This window comes from Pseudophryne corroboree, chromosome 4 (genome assembly GCF_028390025.1).
Source record: "Pseudophryne corroboree isolate aPseCor3 chromosome 4, aPseCor3.hap2, whole genome shotgun sequence".
NCBI classification, from domain to species: Eukaryota; Metazoa; Chordata; class Amphibia; order Anura; family Myobatrachidae; genus Pseudophryne; species Pseudophryne corroboree.
This window is the reverse complement of record NC_086447.1, coordinates 312,243,110-312,264,550: the sequence shown is the minus strand read 5'-3', so window position 1 is coordinate 312,264,550 and position 21,441 is coordinate 312,243,110. Positions and strand designations below refer to the sequence as shown.

Here is a 21,441-nt window from a genome sequence, read left to right as displayed (position 1 = left end):
TACTTGGTTTGCTAGTAACTATCTTCATCATTGCACACTTGCACTTACCCTATACGTGATTTAAAAAGATACGACTGGATAGCTACACTTCCATACAACTCGCATTTCCAACAACATGCCCTATGTTTTTCCTACGTGAGAATTCCATGTCACAACCCTCTTCCGTTTCTTCATTCAGAAGTGGAGAGGCAGAATTACATATGATTCTGCATCGCCTGACTTGTATACGCTCTGTTTTAGTACACGTGCAAGGTGAAGCACACAAGACTGCACCACAAACTAGTGTCAATTCATATTAAAATGCAATGATCTGGTAAAACACTGTACATTAAGGTTTTGTAAACTCTCCACCTCGCATGTACTGTATACTCCTTTTATTGGTAATGACATGCTCACAAAATAAGCATCATCTACAGATAATTCTTTTTAAGTTCATTGCTTTTTGGATTTATGTTTTGCTTGTTTCTTATTTTTTAATAAGGTGTAGTTATTCTCAGCCGCCACTTGTGACCTTCGAATAGTAATAAAAATACTTAAAAACACAACAGTTGTGTTATATAGCTATATAATTTCAAATGTTAGATCGCAATAACCACGGGTAAGCAGAATATAAAGCCTCCTGTTCAGCCTTCATCAGTGGCTCTGTCTAATGAACTCATCACACAATTGTGTGATATAAACAAATATCAGGCCAATTAGCCACCAGTAATGGGGGGTACTAACGGAGCTATCGCTGCTTAAAATCTAAGCAATCTGACTAGATTGCTTAGATTTTAAGCATGATCGCTCCGTGTGTACCCCCAACAGCGATAGCGATGCGCAGCCCCACGCATCGCTATCACTGGTGCTAGATTGGCCTGCCGTGCAGGCCAATCTAGCACGTCGCTCATTTCACCCGCTGGGTGAAATGAGCGGCCCCCCCCGTCTCCCCCCGCACGCTCAGCACACATCGCGCTGTGCTGAGCGGTGGGAGAGATGTGGGCTGAGCGGTTCGCTCAGCACACATCTCTCTCACATCGGGCTGTGAGTACTGGCCTTACCTCAGTAATTTCTCGGATTCCTAGCAAAAAGATAGGCTGTAGAAAGATATTAACATGCTGTGTAGGTGACCGGTGCATTCATAAACAGAATAGTGACAGGAGAAACAGATTATGAAATAAAGGCACTACAGCCACAGTAGCAGACCAGTTCCATAGTAGATGAAACATCACTCATTATTTAGCGCACTTTTTATGACTATTTCATATAACAAAATATAGAAAAATAACTGAACCACTTACTTCTTTAGCTCCTTTTCGCCCCTTCACTGAGCAAATAGAAAGACAGAGACGAGCTGCCCTGGGCAGATCAGGGATGAACATATCATACAAAAGCCATTCACTCCACCTGTGAAGAAAACAATTACACATAGTGAAAAAGCACACTCGTATATGGTTTGTTTATAATACACCAAGTGTGTAGAATACTTGCTGAACTAACAAAACGAACATCTAGGGCCCCATTACTTATGGGAAACTAAATCACTAGTGCGTAGCATAATGTGTATATACATATATACACATACACACACATATACACACACACACACACATAGACATAATGAAGTGCCAAAAGTCAAAGGACAAGTGCCTAGTATCATGTAGGGCCCCCACTAGCACGGCAAAGTGCAGCAACTCGAAGTGGCATCGATTACACAAGTGTATGGAAGACCTCTGGAGAGAGATGTTGACCCATGCCGTCTGGATAGCTTTCCACAGCTACCTGATACTTGTAGGCATAGGTGCAGATTTATGTTTTTGCTGCCCCAGTAAAGGTAGCCGCCACAGCAGCCCCCGCAGTAGATTGAGACGCGCTGGGGGCTGTGGAAGCACTTACGTACTATAGCAGTGTAAAAAAACACCCTCTTAAAATTCCAGCTGCCGAGGAGACAGGCGCTAGAGGTCAAATGTGACATTTAGCGTCTGTCTCATCCTTGGCTGCAGCCATTTTTGGTTGTTTTTTTACACTGCTCTGGTACGGAAGCGCTTCCGCAGCTCCCAACACGTCACAATCTACTGCGGGGGCTGGGGGCTGCTGCGGCGGCTACCTTTACTGGGGCAGCGGCTCCGTGGGTGCTCGGGCCCAGGAGCACCCACGGAATCGGCGCCTATGCTTGTAGGTACAGGATCTTGGGTGTGAAAGGACTTCACTACGTTCCATAAATGCTCAGTTGGGCTCACGTGGTGGCAATGCCTTCATTGGAACTCTCCAGAATGCTCCTCAAAACAATTGTGGACAACTTGGGAACGATTACATGGTGCATTATCCTGCTTGAATATTCCATCATTGTGGAGGTACATGAAGGGCTGCAAATGGTCACCAAGCACTGCAACATAATGGTTACCAGTCAATGACGTGTTCAGGTGGATCAGCAGACCCAACCCATGCCACGTGGACACCCCCCACACCATTATGGAACTACCACCAGCCTACAAAATGCCTTGTTGACAACTGGGGTCCATGGCCTCATGGGGTCTGCGCCACAGCTGAACACTACCATCAGCCTAAAATAAATGGAACTGCGACTCATCGAACCATGCCACAAGTTCTCAGCCCTCAAGGGTCCAATTAGAGACGCCACAAGCCCAGGTGAGGTGCTATGTCCGGTGTCGTAGTGTTAACAAGAGCATTCTGGTGGGTCTTCTGACCTTCTGAATATGCATCTGGTACCTCCTGCTTTGAATGTGGCTGTGATTTGAGCCAGTGTTGCTTTTCTGTTACCAAAGACAATTCTGGCCAGATGCCGCTGGCCACAATCATTAAGCACCCGTGGCCAGCCAATGCCTTCCATGAGGTATTCCCAGTATATACATTATACTGTAAACTGAGGATTATTGAATATCCGCAGAACTTTAGGAATGTCCCATCCATCAGAGGCTACCACTGTCATGCCCTGTTCAACTCCAATAAATCAAGTTGCCCTGCCATGACCAACCTAGCCGGTGTTCAAACAGACTCAAGAGATTACAACCGATACAGGTCTGTCCATTTCCACAATGTCACAGCATGGTGGCACCACCTACCACCATGACTTTTGGCACTTCAGTGTGTATATATAAAATCAAGCTGGATAAGGTTTAAATAGCTGTTCTTGACCCAATTCAAATCATTAACAACAACAATTTGAGTGTGTTTTTTTTTTAAATATTATCCCACTAAGTGGTTAAAACTGTCTAGGGCTGCAATCATTTCTACAATTTGTAGCAGAAAATAGCAATTTGCAACCAGAACACCACATTTTACAACCATTACTACTTTGTACAACTTCAATTTTATGCATGTTTCATAATATACAACAGATTAGTCAACTTTAACCTGAATTATTTTACATCCTCACATAGTGTCAGTGCCACACACACACACTAAAGTCAGACAAAGAAATGAACGGAACGCTGTTCCGCCATTACTTTATTAATAGGGAAAGCAATATTGGAAGGGACAAAGCCTTATGTGCCAATCTCTTTAGCATAACACAGTTAGTAGATTGCTGTAACACAATAAAAGCATAACCTATGGGGAAATAAAGTGCCTATATTGAAGAAGTCACTTATACTGGAAGTTTGCAGCAAACAAGAAAACATTGTTGACCTGAATTCCAGTTAAGAACAAATAACAGATTCCATAAAAGGCAGGTAGCACTTCAGAAGCAAACACAAAATGACGTGCCTATGATAGAAATAAACGCAAAAGGACATTATATAAAGCATGATAAATTAAATCACCTTGGATTCGAACAGGGAACCCTCTGAGTGTTGACATTGTCACACAATGGCTCAACTCCATGATAAATACCAGTTCGGACATAGATCTAAAGCAGAAACATATTAGGTTTGTACATACTTCTAATGTCCGTGGAAGTAAAAGCAAATCACTGCATGCATAAAAATTACCTTATCAATATCTCGTATGTTTACATTGACGTATGTTGCACACAGAATTTGTATCCTTAGAGTGCTGTTGATAGCCCAGAGAGATTTAGCAGATGCTTCTCCATTCATGTATGGTGTTGCTGTCGAAATCCGTCTTGAGTAGGAGGGCATTGTGAAAGTGTCAACCGGAATCTGGTTGTACAAGCTGTCTTTGGCCATTAACATTAAATTGGGCATCCGACCAAGCATTATGCAACTTCTTATATACTGAAACAAATTAAGCATATTTAAACTTCCATACAGTTGCTGCTGGCATATACTTTCTTTTCTCTTTTACATTAAATGTAACAATTGCTGTTAAATATACTGTTGCTTAGAAGAGATTGATCATATAATAAATTAAGTATCGCACATATTTCGAGGAAAAAGACCTATATCAGTGTTTACCAATCTATTTGGTCTGCCAGGAGTTATTTCATTGCTTATACAAATCAAATCACTTTTGTTTTTTTTGTTTTTTTAGGGCAGAAAGGTCTTTTTATGGTATAGCACATTTGACTGTACAGGTTGAGTCTCCCATACACAAAATGCTTGGGACCAGACAGATTTTGGTTATCAGATTTTTACATATTTTGGAATATTTGCATACCATTATGAAATATATTACGGATAGGACCCAAGTCTAAACACAAAATGCATTTGTGTCATAAACACCTTATACACATACACATAGCCCAAATGGTCATTTTAAACAATATTTGTAATAATTTTGTGCAAAAAAAAACAAAGAAAGATAGTGTATATTCAACCATCAGAAAGCAAAAAAGGTGTCACTACCTCCGTCTCACTCATTGGGGGGTATAAAATTGTTATCACCCCTCATCTCCTGTCTAAAGCGACGGGAGATCACATGGGGCGATATTTAATTGATGTCCCCTATTGCACTGATCCCACCCATTAGTGTCAGATTTAGCCGCATAAAGCAGTTAAACCAGACTAAACTAATGGGCAGCTCACCACCCCCGGGGGTTTTGTGAAATGGCAGCCGTCACCACCCCCTCTCCGCCCCCAAACGGCAGCAGACTTTCAATCAACTGACAGTTTGCAGACTATTTGCTACCAGTACGGGTCCTACACATGCACAAAGTACCGAACATTGGTACTTTGCGTTACGTGCTGCACCTACTAACACATCTGAATCAGGCAGGATATCCCAAAACAGATGTGTGAAATGTTTTTGTGACAACAAAAATTTGGGTGAGAATCAATAAAATTATCACAACCCCATATAACTTTGTTTTGGGATTAGATTTTAATTATAACTTCTCGAAACATTGAATATCATTTCTTTATACTTTGTAAAGGGGACTCAGAGACCCCAAGTAATGGACTCTTAACCCACAGGTAAAGCTGTACTAAGCTATACATTTATCTCTTAAGACTTGAACACTCATGTAATGTAAGAAAACAAAATTAGGATACTGAAAAATGCTATTTTACAAGCTACTTCTCACCTTATACTGACTGAGTGGATACTTTTCCAGCAAGTATTCATCACAACCGCAAACTTTTAATATGTACTTGCCCTGGTACTCCAGAACACATAGCTTTAACTGTTCAGTGGACAGTAACATACTTCTTGTCTTCTTTCTGATGGCTTCTGCTATTACATGTTCAGGGACACAATCATGGTTGATCTTCAAAGAGTACTTCTGCTTCTCATTGTTGGGAGATACAATTACCCAAATAACAACAATTATGTGCCCTGTTGCAATAGAGAAGTCCATATAGATCATTCCAATTCTATATACTTAGAGATAGTCCAATTTATATGTTTTAGTGTAATCACCTAAAATGTTTTAGTGCAAAATGTACATTGTAGAAATAAGATGGTGTTTTTCCCCATGAAAAAGTATAAATCTAAGGGGGTTAGTCAGGTTTGTTAGCAAACAAAAATAGTAAGCAGTTGGGCAAAACCATGTTGCACTGCAGGAGGGGCAGATGTAACATGTGCAGAGAGATTTAGATTTGGGTGGATTGTATGGTTTCTGTGCATGGTAATACTGGCTGCTTAAATTCTACACTGCAATTTAGAATTCAGTTTTAACACTCCCCACCCAAATCTGTTACATCTGCCACACCTGCAGTGCAACATGGTTTTGCCCATTAGTGTGCTTTTTTGGTTTGTTAACAAACCTGAGTAAGGCCCTAAATCTGTATCACTGCAACTGTGGTTAACAACTTAACTGACATGGTCAGATCACATGAGACTGCGCTGCCCCACTATGTACCCCAGTTTTTGACGAGGAGATCGTTCTGCAGATGCGCATAATATAATATTTTTTAAAAAGGAGATTTATGGGAGACTTACCATGGTTAAATCTCTTTCTGCGAGGTACACTGGGTTCTACAGGGAAAACATCGGGGTGTAGAGATGGATCTTGATCCAGAGGCACCGACAAGCTAAAGCTTTAGACTGTCCCAGGATGCATTACGGGGCGTCCTCTATATAACCCCGCCTCCAGGCACTGTGAGCTCAGTTTTAGTTAACTAGTCCAATGCAGAAGCAGGTAAAAGAGAAGGCAGATGTTAGTCACGTTCTCACGACAGGAAAAGGGACAAGCGGCTAATGCCATACAAACCCAAAGAAGCTAAGTGCCCTGTGGAACCCAGCGTACCTCGCAGAAAGATTTAACCATGATAAGTCTACCATAAATCTCCTTTTCTGCAGCGGGGTACACCGTGTTCCACAGGGAAAACATCGGGGATGTCCTAAAGCAGTTCCTCAAGGGAAGGGACGCACCTTAGCGGGTATGAAAACCCGGCGTCCAAAGGAAGCATCCTGGGAGGCGGAAGTATCAAAGGCATAGAACCTAATGAACGTGTTCACTGAGGACCACGTAGCCGCCTTGCACAATTGTTCTGCAGACGCGCCACAGCGGGCCGCCCAAGAAGGTCCAACAGACCGAGTAGAATGGGCCTTAATAGCAGCAGGAGCCGGGAGCCCAGCCTGCGCATAAGCTTGTGCAATCACCATTCTAATCCATCAGGCCAAGGTTTGCTTATTCGCAGGCCAGCCACGTTTGTGGAAATCAAAAAGTACAAAAAGGGTATCTGACCTCCGGAAAGAGGCAGTCCTCTCCACATAAACACGGAGAGCCCTTACCACATCCAAAGACCGCTCTTTGGAGGACAAGTCAGAAGCGATGAACGCCGGAACCACAATCTCTTGGTTAAGGTGAAAAGATGACACCACTTTAGGCAAATAACCGGGACGAGTTCGGAGAACTGCGCGGTCACAATGAAATATCAAAAAGGGTGGACGACAGGACAAAGTGCCTAAGTCCGACACCCTTCTGGCAGAGGCAATAGCCAATAAGAAAAGGACCTTAGCCATAAGCCATTTAAGGTCCACTGACTCAAGAGGTTCAAATGAAGGACTCTTGCAGAGCATTCAGGACAACAGACAGATCCCATGGAGCCACAGGAGGGACATAGGAAGGCCGAATCCGCAGTACGCCCTGAGCGATTGTATGAACATCGGGAATAGACAAAAATTTTCTCCAAAACCACACAGACAAGGCAGATATGAGAACCTTGAAGGAGGCCAGACAAAGTCGTAAATTCAGGCCTAGTTGCAAAAAAGCCAGAAGTCTGGAAGTACTAAACTTGTAAGCATCTTAATTCTTAGCAGCACACCAGGTGAAGTAAGAATTCCAGACCCTATAATAAATCCGTGCAGAAGCCAGTTTGCGGGCCTTTAGGATAGTTTGGATAACCGCCTCGGAGAATCCTTTGGCCCTCAGGAGTGAAGCTTCAAGAGCCACGCCGTCAAATCCAGTCTGGCCAGGTCCGGGTAGACACAAGGGCACTGAACGAGGATTTCTGGGCATTGAGGAAGTAGAAGAGCACGCTCTATCGATAAACCCTGCAGGTCTGAGAACCAATGCCGTCTGGGCCACGCTGGAAGTAGTATTTCTCCTTCTTGCTTGAACTTCCGTAGTACCCTGGGCAGGAGTGACACTGAAGGGAACACGTAGGGCAGCCGAAAATTCCATGGAATTGCCAGTGCCTCCACGAACGCTGCTTGAGAATCCCTCGTTCTTGATCCGAAGACCGTAACTTTGTGATTGTGCCAAGACGCCATCAGGTCTACATCTGGTAGGCCCCATTTGTCCACTAGGAGTTGAAAGACTTCTGCATGAAGACACCTCTCTCCAGCGTGCACGTCCTGACGACTGAGGAAGTCCGCTTCCCAGTTGAGGACCCCCGGAATGAACACTGCCGATATTGCTAGCAGATGGTGTTCCGCCCAACAAAGGATATTTTACACTTCCATCATTGCCATGCGGCTTCGCGTGCCGCCTTGATGATTTATGTAAGCCACTGTGGTGGTGCTGTCTGATTGTACTTGAACAGGCCTGATCCGTATCAGACGCAGGGCAAGAGTCAAAGCATTGAACACTGCCCGCAATTCCAGATTGTTTATCGGGAGGAGAGATTCCTCCCTGGCCCACCGACCCTGGAGAGAGTGTTGCTCCAGCACCGCGCCCCAACCCCTCAGACTGGCGTCCGTAGTCAGGAAGACCCAGTTGGAAATCCAGAAGGGACGGCCCCTGCTTAACTGCTGGTCCAGTAGCCACCAGGTCGGTGACAGACGAACCTCCGGAGTCAAGGAGATCATTTGAGACCTGATCCGATGAGGCAGGCCATCCCACATGGAAAGGATTAACCTCCGTAGAGGGCGGGAATGAAACCGAGCGTACTCTACCATATTGAATGCAGACACCATGAGGCCTAGTACTTGCATCGCCGAGTGTATCAACACTCTTGGGTGAGAGAGGAAGCATCTTATCCTGTCCTGAAGTTTCAGGACTTTCTCTGGAGACAGAAAACAGTCTTTGACTGTGTGTGTCTAGCAGTGCCCCCAGGTGTACCATGCTCCGAGCAGGGACCAGCAAGGACTTCTTCCAGTTGGAAGAGCCACCCGTGGGCTTGTAGGAAGTTTACAGTCAGTTGTAGATGACTGAGAAGGACATCTTGGGAGTTCGCCAGGATCAGCAAGTCATCCAGATACGGCAGGATCCCGATTGCCTGACGACCAGATGAGTGGCCATGACTTTGGTGAAGATCCGAGGGGCCGTGGCCAGTCCAAATGGCAGAGCCTGGAACTGATAATGGAGGTTGTCAATAGCAAACCACAGATATTGCTGATGCGATATAGCAATACGTATATGCAGATAGGCATCTTGTATATCCAGGGATACCATATAATCTCCGGGTTCCATAGCCAGTACAATCAAGCGCAGCGAAACTAGGACACTCTCACAAATGTGTTCAGTGATTTTAGGTTGAGTATAGGCCGGAAAAACCCATTGGGTTTCGGGACAAGAAACCGGGTCGAGTAGTATCCTCCTCCACTCTGGGACAGGGGTACCGGCGCTAGGAGGGAACGCACAACCAGGTGTAGAGCTTGCGCCTTCAATGGGTCCAAAGGTATAATCGTCGTTCGGAACTGGCGAGGGGGATGTCTCTTGAAAGAAATAGCGTACCCGTGAGAGACGACTTCTCGCACCCATGGGTCCAGGGGAGGCCCGCCCCGTCATGCAGCAGGCTTGTCTTGTTTGGAAGCAGGCTGATGGGCAGCCCAGGATTGTTTTGCTTTGGGCTTAGTGGTTTTGGGAGCACAAGTTTGTCTCGGGTATGCCTGACCTTTAGCTTTCCCTTGAGGTCGAAAGGAACGAAAAGTGGTACTCTTTGCCTTCTGTGCAGAAGGATTAGTATTTGGGAGAAATGTAGTCTTAGCAGCCACTAAGTCAGTTCCAATCTTACTCAGATCTTCCACAAACAGGATGTCTCCCTTAAAAGGGAGCACCTCCAAGGTCTTTTTGGAGTACAGGTCCACCTTCCATGACCTCAACCACAGAATTCGTCGAGCCAGGATGGTCGTAGTCGACGTCTTGGCCGCCATTACACCTGCCTCAGAGGACGCCTCCTGAATGTAGTGGGAGGCGGTGGCAATATGTGACAGATATGGTCTGGCAGTGTCAGATATATCCTGAGGCAGCTCTTCCACTATTGCCTGAACCTATGCTTCAATTCCTTTTACGGCCCAGGAGGCAGATAAGTGGGTCTATGTACAGCACCTGTAAGGGAGTAAATAGACTTCAGGCATCCTTCGACACGCTCATCTGTCGGTTCCCTCAGTGAGGTGACAGTGGTGACAGGTAGAGTAGATGACACCACAAGACGGGTGACATGGGAATCCACCGGCAGTGGATTTTCCCATTTGTTACACAACTCAGTGGAAAGAGGATAACGAGCTAGCATCTTTTTAGACAGGGAGAATTTCTTTCCTGGAGAAGACCACGGTTCCTGACGTATGTCAACCAAATGGTCAGAATGTGGTAAGACTACTGTACTTTAGTTACCTTCTGATGTTTACATTTATCAGGTTTCTTAGACGCAGTAGTGGAATCTACATCTTCATCGATTTGTAGAATCAGCTTAATAGCCTCCACTAGGTCAGGGACATCAACTTGCGTTGTAGTTTCCATGTCAGAAGCGACTATCAGTGTCTGACGGATCAGTATACTCCGAATCCTCATCAGAAGTATCATCTGAGATATTAGTGGATTGTGAGGAGGAGGCGGCCCGCTTAGATGAACCCTTGACCGCAGAGGGACGTGGGGTAGGTTTTTGTCTAACCAAAGATTGATTCAATTGTTGTATCTGGGTAGACAGAGTATCCGCCCAGGGCGGATTAACCATAGGGACAATATGTGGCTGCAATGGAAAAGGAGGTCCCATAGGCGATAAGGTGTGCCACAAGCGTATTAAGCATATTTGAGAACGCAGCCCAAGGTGGCTCCCGATTGGCTACAGGAGCAGTGAACTGACTGGTAGATGTATGGCACATATTACACAGACCATCATTCAAAGTTTCCCCCTCAGGCAAATCCCTGGCGCATGCGCTGCATGATACAGGAGCATCTGCGTATTTCCCGCCCTTTGTGTTAGACATTTCAGTGAATGTAACCACAGAGCGTATGAGTACGATACAGCCAGACAGAGTATAATACCTACAAATAAATCCTGTAGTATGCGACAGCGTACACAGTACACAACACCTGCATCTAAATTCGGTACTATATGACTGCGTACACAAAACCAGCAAATAAATCCGGTATGATGTGACTGAGTACACAGTAGAATACACTCAAAGGTAAATACTGTGCAGTACTATTTATGAGACCGTGACGCACCTAGTCCTAGGGTACAGAATACAGGGATATACTGAAAGTGAAATCCACACGGCAGATACAGGCATACACAGTCACAGTGACATATACATACATACATTATATATATATATATATATATATATATATATATATATATACACACACATACATACATACTGTCAGTTAGCGGCACTCCTTAGTGTGCAATATACACAAATTGCTAAACGCCGGTGCCCTCCATTGGTGACCATGCAATCACCCATATATAGCAAATTCTCTGTAGGCGGCACTCGCGGCTCCAAGGAAAGGAAGACAGGACACTGTTGATACGAGCCAGACAGTGTCCTGTCTTCCTTTGCTTGGAGCCGCGAGTGCCGCCTACAGAGAATTTACTATAATATTATATATATATATATATATATATATATATATACACACACATATACATACACACACATACACATATATATATATATATATATATATATATATATATATACATATACACACACACACAGGTTGAGTATCCCTTATCCAAAATGCTTGGGACCAGAGGTGTTTTGGATATCGGATTTTTCCGTATTTTGGAATAATTGCATACCATAATGAGATATCATGGCGATGGGACCCAAGTCTAAGCACAGAATACATTTATGTTACATATACACCTTATACACACAGCCTGAAGGGAATTTTAGCCAATATTTTTAGTAACTTTGTGCATTAAACAAAGTGTGTATACATTCACACAATTCATTTATGTTTCATATACACCTTATATACACAGTCTGAAGGTCATTTAATACAATATTTTTAATAACTGTGTGTATTAAACAAAGTTTGTGTACATTGAGCCATCAGAAAACAAAAGTTTCACTATCTCACTCAAAAAAGTCCGTATTTCGGATATGGGATACTCAACATGTATGTGTGTGTGTGTGTGTGTGTGTGTGTGTGTGTGTGTGTGTGTGTGTGTGTGTATGTATGTATGTATGTATGTGTGTGTGTATGTATGTATATATATATATATACATATATATACATATTATATATATATATATATATATATACACACACACACACACACACACACACACACACATATATATATATATATATACATACATACATACATACACACACACACACACACACACACACACACACACACACACACACACACACACACACCTACCTGTCAATGCGGATGTATATATCAGAATACTCGTACAATATATTCTGGTAGAGGTACACTTGTTCTTAACACGGTCTTAAAATGACATGTAGAATACTTAAGTGTCTGTAGGATCACAGCGCTTATAAATCAGGCGGATTTACAGAGGGGACCTTGCCCTGAAGTCCCGGAGACCAGTCGCAGCTACTGTGAGAAGAAGGCGCCCAGCGTCTCAATCAGGGCGTGAGGGAGAGTGTGAGGCAGCTCCAGGGCGGTTACACCAGCAGTAGATAGCGCCCGGAGCTGGGGGAGGGGCTACAGGTCAAGCACCTTATACCCTATGCTGGTCCTCATCACCTGGTACTATGGAGCCTTATTATACATGGATAATGTATTATCCAACTGTGCTCCCCTGCCCTGGTGGATGTAGTGGGGTCCCTGTACGGCCACAGTGTCCACGCCAGCATCACGATCCGTCTCCGGATACCGCGACCGGAACGCGATTTAATGGCGGGTCCTGCCTGGGGGACCCTCTTACCTACTCCCTTAGAAGCAGCCAGTAGAGAGTCTGCGGTGGTGTGCCTAGGAACCGGAGCGTCTCCGCCGCAAGTACCCAGGAACAGAGCAAGCGGGAGTATGCGATGCCGTTAGGGAGGTGATGGAGCCGAACTGACATATGAAGTGCTGCAGCCCTTGAAGTCTTCTAAATAGCTTTTTCAGGGCTGCCTGTGCAGCCCCCCCATGTTAAGTGACCTGCTTATGCAGGCACCAACTCTAAAATGGAGCTCACAGTGCTTGTAGGCGGGGTTATATATAGGAGGCCCCGCAATGCATCCTGGGACAGTCTAAAGCTTTAGCCTGTTGGTGCCTCTGGATCAAGATCCATCTCTACACCCCGATGTTTTCCCTGTGGAACACAGTGTACCCTGCTGCAGAAAATACATTTTATACTATATTAAATAAAAAAAGGTAAAAAAAATAATAAGATTTTACTCACCGGTAAATCTATTTCTCGTAGTCCGTAGTGGATGCTGGGAACTCCGTAAGGACCATGGGGAATAGCGGCTCCGCAGGAGACTGGGCACAACTAAAGAAAGCTTTAGGACTACCTGGTGTGCACTGGCTCCTCCCACTATGACCCTCCTCCAGACCTCAGTTAGGATACTGTGAACGGAAGAGCTGACACAATAAGGAAAGGATTTGGAATCCCAGGTAAGACTCATACCAGCCACACCAATCACACCGTATAACTCGTGATATTATACCCAGTTAACAGTATGAAATATAACTGAGCCTCAGTAACAGATGGCTCAGAACAATAACCCTTTAGTTAGGCAATAACAATATACAAGTATTGCAGACAATCCGCACTTGGGACGGGCGCCCAGCATCCACTACGGACTACGAGAAATAGATTTACCGGTGAGTAAAATCTTATTTTCTCTGACGTCCTAGTGGATGCTGGGAACTCCGTAAGGACCATGGGGATTATACCAAAGCTCCCAAACGGGCGGGAGAGTGCGGATGACTCTGCAGCACCGAATGAGAGAACTCTAGGTCCTCCTCAGCCAGGGTATCAAACTTGTAGACTTTTGCAAAAATGTTTGAACCCGACCAAGTAACAGCTCGGCAAAGTTGTAAAGCCGAGACCCCTCGGGCAGCCGCCCAAGAAGAGCCCACTTTCCTCGTGGACTGGGCTTATACAGATTTAGGGTGCGGCAGTCCAGCCGCAGAATGTGCAAGTTGAATCGTGCTACAGATCCAGCGAGCAATAGTCTGCTTAGAAGCAGGAGCACCCAGCTTGTTGGGTGCATACAGGATAAATAGCGAGTCCGTTTTCCTGACTCCAGCCGTCTTGGAAACATATATTTTCAGGGCCCTGACTACGTCCAGTAACTTGGAGTCCTCCAAGTCCCACGTAGCCGCAGGCACCACAATAGGTTGGTTCACATGAAAAGCTGATACCGCCTTAGGAAGGAATTGGGAACGAGTCCTCAATTCCGCCCTATCCATATGAAAATCAGATAAGGGCTTTTGCATGACAAAACCGCCAATTCTGATACACGCCTGGCCGACGCCAAGGCCAACAGCATGACCACTTTCCACGTGAGGTATTTTAGCTCTACGGATTTAAGTGGCTCAACCCAATGCGACTTCAGGAAATCCAACACCACGTTGAGATCCCACGGTGCCACTAGAGGCACAAACGGGGGCTGAATATGCAGCACTCCCTTAACAAAAGTCTGAACTTCAGGCAGTGAAGCCAGTTCTTTTTGGAAGAAAATGTACAGAGCCGAAATCTGGACCTTAATGGAACCCAATTTTAGGCCCGTAGTCACTCCAGACTGTAGGAAGTGCAGAAATCGACCCAGTTGAAATTCCTCCGTTGGGGCCTTCCTGGCCTCACACCAAGCAACATATTTTTGCCATATGCGGTGTTTTTCAATCACATCTTTCCTAGCCTCAATCAGCGTAGGAATGACTTCCTCCGGAATGCCTTTTTCCTTTAGGATCCGGTGTTCAACCGCCATGCCGTCAAACACAGCCGTGGTAAGCCTTGGAACAGGCAGAGCCCCTGCTGCAACAGGTCCTGTCTGAACGGCAGAGGCCATGGGTCCTCTGAGATCATTTCTTGAAGTTCTGGGTACCAAGCTCTTCTTGGCCAATCCGGAACCACGAGTATAGTTCTTACTCCTCTCTGTCTTAGTATTCTCAGTACCTTGGGTATGAGAGGCAAAGGAAAGAACACATACACCGACTGGTACACCCACGGTGTTACCAGAGCGTCCACAGCTATCGCCTGAGGGTCCCTTGACCTGGCGCAATATTTTTTTTTAGCTTTTTGTTGAGGCGGGACGCCATCATGTCCACCTGTGGCCTTTCCCAATGGTGTACAATCATTTTGAAGACTTCTGGATGAAGTCCCCACTCTCACGGGTGGAGGTCGTGCCTGCTGAGAAAGTCTGCTTCCCAGTTGTCCACTCCGGGAATGAACACTGCTGACAGTGCTAACCCATGATTTTCCGCCCATCGGAAAATCCTTGTGGCTTCTGCCATCACCATCCTGCTTCTAGTGCCGCCCTGCTGGTTTACATGGGCGACCGCCGTGATGTTGTCTGACTGGATCAGCACCGGCTGGTGTTGAAGAAGGGGTCTAGCCTGACTTAGGGCATTGTGAATGGCCCTTAGTCCCAGAATATTTATGTGTAGGGAAGTCTCCTGACTTGACCATAGTCCTTGGAAGTTTCTTCCCTGTGTGACTGCCCCCCCAGCCTCGAAGGCTGGCATCCGTGGTCACCAGGACCCAGTCCTGTATGCCGAATCTGCGGCCCTCTAGAAGATGAGCACTCTGCAGCCACCACAACAGCGACACCCTGGCCCTTGGGGACAGGGTTATCAGCCGATGCATCTGAAGATGCGACCCGGTCCACTTGTCCAACAGATCCCACTGGAAGATCCTTGCATGGAACCTGCCGAATGGAATTTCTTCGTAAGAAGCTACCATCTTTCCCAGGACTCGCGTGCATTGATGCACCGACACCTGTATTTGTATTAGGAGGTCTCTGACTAGAGATGACTACTCCTTGGCCTTCTCCTCCGGGAGAAACCCTTTCCTGTTCTGTGTCCAGAACCATACCCAGGAACAGTAGACGCGTCGTAGGAACCAGCTGCGACTTTGGACTATTCAGAATCCAGCCGTGCTGTTGTAGCACTTCCCGAGATAGTGCTACTCCGACGAACAACTGCTCCCTGGACCTCGCCTTTATAAGGAGATCGTCCAAGTACGGGATAATTAGAACTCTCTTTTTTTTGAAGGAGTATCATCATTTCGGCCATTACCTTGGTAAATACCCTCGGTGTCGGGGACAGACCAACGGCAACGTCTGGAATTGGTAATGACAGTCCTGTACCACAATTTTGAGGTACTCCTGGTGAGGAGGGTAAATGGGGACATGCAGGTAAGCATCCTTGATGTCCAGTGATACCATGTAATCCCCGTCGTCCAGGCTTGCAATAACCGCCCTGAGCGATTCCATTTTGAACTTGAACCTTCGTATATAGGTGTTCAATGATTTCAATTTTAGAATGGGTCTCACCGAACCGTCTGGTTTCGGTACCACCAACATTGTGGAATAGTAACCCCGGCTTTGTTGAAGGAGGGGTACCTTGATTATTACCTGCTGGAAGTACAGCTTGTGAATTGCCGCCAGTACTACCTCTCCTCGAGGGCAGCAGGCAAGGCTGATTTGAGGTAACGGCGAGGGGGAGTCGCCTCGAACTCCAGCTTGTATCCCTGTGATACTACTTGCAGAACCCAGGGATCCATCTGTGAGCGAGCCCACTGGTCGCTGAAGTTCCCGAGACGCGCCCCCACCGCACCTGGCTCCACCTGTGGAGCCCCAGCGTCATGCGGTGGACTCAGAGGAAGCGGGGGAAGATTTTTGATCCTGGGAACTGGCTGTCTGGTGCAGCTTTTTCCCTCTTTCCTTGTCTCTGTGCAGAAAGGAAGCGCCTTTGACCCGCTTGCTTTTCTGAAGCCGAAAGGACTGTACCTTATAATACGGTGCTTTCTTAGGCTGTGAGGAAACTTGAGGTAAATTTTTTCCTTCCCAGCTGTTGCTGTGGATATGAGGTCCCAGAGACCATCCCCAAACAATTCCTCACCATTATAAGGCAGAATCTTCATGTGCCTTCTAAAGTCAGCATCGCCTGTCCACTGCCGGGTCCCTAATACCCTCCTGGCAGAATGGACATTGCATTAATTCTGGATGCCAGCCGGCAAATATCCCTCTGTGCATCCCTCATATATAAGACGACGTCTTTAATATGCTCTATGGCTAGCAAATAGTATCCCTGTCCTAACAGGGTAATAGACCACACTGCAGCAGCACTATCCATGCTGAAGCAATTGCAGGTCCCAGTATAGTACCTGAGTGTGTATATACAGACTTCAGGATAGCCTCCTGCTTTTTATCAGCAGGCTCCTTTTTGACAAACGTGTGAGCGCCTTATCCACCCTAGGGGATATCTCCCAACGTGACCCATCCTCTGGCGGGAAAGGGTACGCCATCAGTAACTTTTTAGAAATTACCAGCTTCTTATCGGGGGAACCCACGCTTCTTCACACACTTCATTCACTCATCTGATGGGGGAACAAAACACTGTCTGCTTTTTCTCCCCAAACATAAAACCCCTTTTTGGTACCTGGGTTAATGTCAGAAATGTGTAACACATTTTTCATTGCCGAGATCATGCAACGGATGTTCCTAGTGGATTGTGTATATGTCTCAACCTCGTCGACACTGGAGTCAGACTCCGTGTCGACATCTGTGTCAGCCATCTGAGGTAGCGGGCGTTTTTGAGCCCCTGATGGCTTTTGAGACGCCTGGGCAGGCGCGGGTTGAGAAGCCGGCTGTCCCACAGCTGTTACGTCATCCAGCCTTTTATGTAAGGAGTTGACACTGTCGGTTAATACCTTCCACCTATCCATCCACTCTGGTGTCGGCCCCACAGGGGGCGACATCACATTTATCGGCATCTGCTCCGCCTCCACATAAGCCTCCTCATCAACCATGTTGACACAGCCGTACCGACACACCGTACACACACAGGGAATGCTCTGACTGAGGACAGGACCCCACAAAGTCCTTTGGGGAGACAGAGAGAGAGTATGCCAGCACACACCAGAGCGCTATATAATGCAGGGATTCACACTACCCACAGTGATTTTTCCCTTATAGCTGCTATAATACACAGATTTGCGCCTAAATTTAGTGCCCCCCCTCTCTTTTTAACCCTTTGAGCCTGAAAACTACAGGGGAGAGCCTGGGGAGCTGTCTTCCAGCTGCACTGTGAAGAGAAAATGGCGCCAGTGTGCTGAGGGAGATAGCCCCGCCCCTTTTTCGGCGGACTTTACTCCCGCTTTTTTATAGATCCTGGCAGGGACTACATATTGTGCTTATTTTGCCCGACAAGGTGTTAATATTGCTGCTCAGGGCCCCCCCCCCCCAGCGCCCTGCACCCATCAGTGACCGGAGTGTGAGGTGTGCAAGAGGAGCAATGGCACACAGCTGCAGTGCTGTGCGCTACCTTGTTGAAGACCGAAGTCTTCTGCCGCCGATTTTCAGGACCATCTTCATGCTTCTGGCTCTGTAAGGGGGACGGCGGCGCGGCTCCGGACGATCGAGGTCGGGTCCTGTGTTCGATCCCTCTGGAGCTAATGGTGTCCAATAGCCTAAGAAGTCCAAACTAGCTGCAAGCAGGTAGGTTCGCTTCTTCTCCCCTTAGTCCCTCGTAGCAGTGAGTCTGTTGCCAGCAGATCTCACTGAAAATAGAAAACCTAAAAATAAGAATTTACTCACCGATAATTCTATTTCTCGTAGTCCGTAGTGGATGCTGGGGACTCCGTAAGGACCATGGGGAATAGCGGCTCCGCAGGAGACTGGGCACAAAAGTAAAAGCTTTAGGACTACCTGGTGTGCACTGGCCCCTCCCCCCATGACCCTCCTCCAAGCCTCAGTTAGGATACTGTGCCCGGACGAGCGTACACAATAAGGAAGGATTTTGAATCCCGGGTAAGACTCATACCAGCCACACCAATCATACCGTACAACCTGTGATCTGAACCCAGTTAACAGCATGATAACAGAGGAGCCTCTGAAAAGATGGCTCACAACAATAATAACCCGATTTTTTGATAACAATAACTATGTACCAGTATTGCAGACAATCCGCACTTGGGATGGGCGCCCAGCATCCACTACGGACTACGAGAAATAGAATTATCGGTAAGTAAATTCTTATTTTCTCTAACGTCCTAAGTGGATGCTGGGGACTCCGTAAGGACCATGGGGATTATACCAAAGCTCCCAAACGGGCGGGAGAGTGCGGATGACTCTGCAGCACCAAATGAGAGAACTCCAGGTCCTCCTCAGCCAGGGTATCAAATTTGTAGAATTTTACAAACGTATTTGCTCCTGACCAAGTAGCTGCTCGGCAAAGTTGTAAAGCCGAGACCCCTCGGGCAGCCGCCCAAGATGAGCCCACCTTCCTTGTGGAATGGGCTTTTACAGATTTTGGCTGTGGCAGGCCTGCCACAGAATGTGCAAGCTGAATTGTACTACAAATCCAATGAGCAATAGTCTGCTTAGAAGCAGGAGCACCCAGCTTGTTGGGTGCATACAGAATAAACAACGAGTCAGATTTTCTGACTCCAGCCGTCCTGGAAACCTATATTTCCAGGGCTCTGACAACGTCCAGCAACTTGGAGTCCTCCAAGTCCCTAGTAGCCGCAGGCACCACAATAGGTTGATTCAGGTGAAACGCTGAAAACCACCTTAGGGAGAAACTGAGGACAAGTCCTCAATTCCGCCCTGTCCGAATGGAAAATCAGATGAGGGCTTTTACAGGATAAAGCCGCCAATTCTGACACGCACCTGGCCCAGGCCAGGGCCAACAGCATGACCACTTTCCATGTGAGATATTTTAACTCCACATATTTAAGTGGTTCAAACCAATGTGACTTTTGGAACCCAAAAACTACATTTAGATCCCAAGGTGCCACTGGAGGCACAAAAGGAGGCTGTATATACAGTACCCCTTTCACAAACGTCTGAACTTCAGGGACTGAAGCTAGTTCTTTTTGGAAGAAAATTGACAGGGCCGAAATTTGAACCTTAATGGACCTCCATTTCAGGCCCATAGACACTCCTGTTTGCAGGAAATGTAGGAATCGACCTAGTTGAAAATTCCTCCGTCGGGGCCTTACTGGCCTCGCACCACGCAACATATTTTCGCCAAATGCGGTGATAATGTTTTGCGGTTATATCTTTCCTGGCTTTGATCAGGATAGGGATGACTTCATCCGGAATGCCTTTTTCCTTCAGGATCCGGCGTTCAACCGCCCTGCCGTTAAATGCAGCCGCGGTAAGTCTTGGAACAGACAAGGTCCTTGCTGGAGCAGGTCCCTTCTTAGAGGTAGAGGCCACGGATCCTCCGTGAGCATCTCTTGAAGTTCCGGTTACCAAGTCCTTCTTGGCCAATCCGGAGCCACGAATATAGTGCTTACTCCTTCCATCTTATAATTCTCAGTACCTTGGTTATGAGAGGCAGAGGAGGGAACACATACACTGACTGGTACACCCACTGTGTTACCAGAGCGTCTACAGCTATTGCCTGAGGGTCCCTTGACCTGGCGCAATACTTGTCGAGTTTTATAAACATGTGGAAGACTTCTGGGTGAAGTCCCCACTCTCCCGGGTGGAGGTCGTCCACTCCCGGAATGAATACTGCTGACAGTGCTATTACATGATCTTCCGCCCAGCGAAGAATCCTTGCAGCTTCTGCCATTGCCCTTCTGCTTCTTGTGTCACCCTGTCTGTTTACGTGGGTGACTGCCGTGATGTTGTCCGAATGGATCAACTCCGGGTGACCTTGAAGCAGAGGTCTTGCTGAGCTTAGAGCATTGTAAATGGCCCTTAGCTTCAGGATATTTATGTGAAGTGATGTCTCCAGGCTTGACCATAAGCTCTGGAAATTCCTTCCCTGTGTGACTGCTCCCCAGCCTCGCAGGCTGGCATCCGTGGTCACCAGGACCCAGTCCTGAATGTGCGGCCCTCTAGAAGATGAGCACTCTGCAACCACCACAGGAGAGACACCCTTGTGCTTGGTGACAGGGTTATCCGCTGATGCATCTGAAGATGCGACCCGGACCATTTGTCCAGCAGGTCCCACTGGAAAGTTCTTGCGTGGAATCTGCCGCATGGGATTGCTTCATAGGAAGCCACCATTTTTCCCAGAACCATCTCATTGATGTACTGAGACTTGGCTCGGTTATAGGAGGTTCCCGACTAGCTCGGATAACTCCCTGACTTTCTCCTCCGGGAGAAACACCTTTTTCTGAACTGTGTCCAGGATCATCCCTAAGAACAGAAGACGAGTCGTCGGAATCAGCTGCGATTTTGGAATATTGAGAATTCAATCGTGCTGCCGCAACACTACCTGAGATAGTGCTACATCGACCTCCAACTGTTCCCTGGATCTTACCCTTATCAGGGAATCGTCCAAGTAAGGGATAACTAAAATTCCCTTCCTTCGAAGGAGTATCATCATTTCG

The 21,441-nt window shown here is 46.6% G+C and overlaps 1 protein-coding gene across 1 annotated transcript in view; it reads right to left on the bottom strand.

The window, feature by feature from the left end:
* The window catches only part of PIK3CA (phosphatidylinositol-4,5-bisphosphate 3-kinase catalytic subunit alpha), a 174,799-nt gene that overhangs the window by 102,296 nt on the left and 51,062 nt on the right, over positions 1 to 21,441 (bottom strand). Inside the window, exons 5-8 of the mRNA XM_063916302.1 lie at positions 5,423 to 5,673; positions 3,930 to 4,175; positions 3,762 to 3,847; positions 1,281 to 1,386 (exon numbers count right to left, since the gene is read on the bottom strand). Coding sequence (XP_063772372.1) covers positions 1,281 to 1,386; positions 3,762 to 3,847; positions 3,930 to 4,175; positions 5,423 to 5,673 — 689 coding nt within the window. The remainder of the gene's footprint in view (positions 1 to 1,280; positions 1,387 to 3,761; positions 3,848 to 3,929; positions 4,176 to 5,422; positions 5,674 to 21,441) is intronic.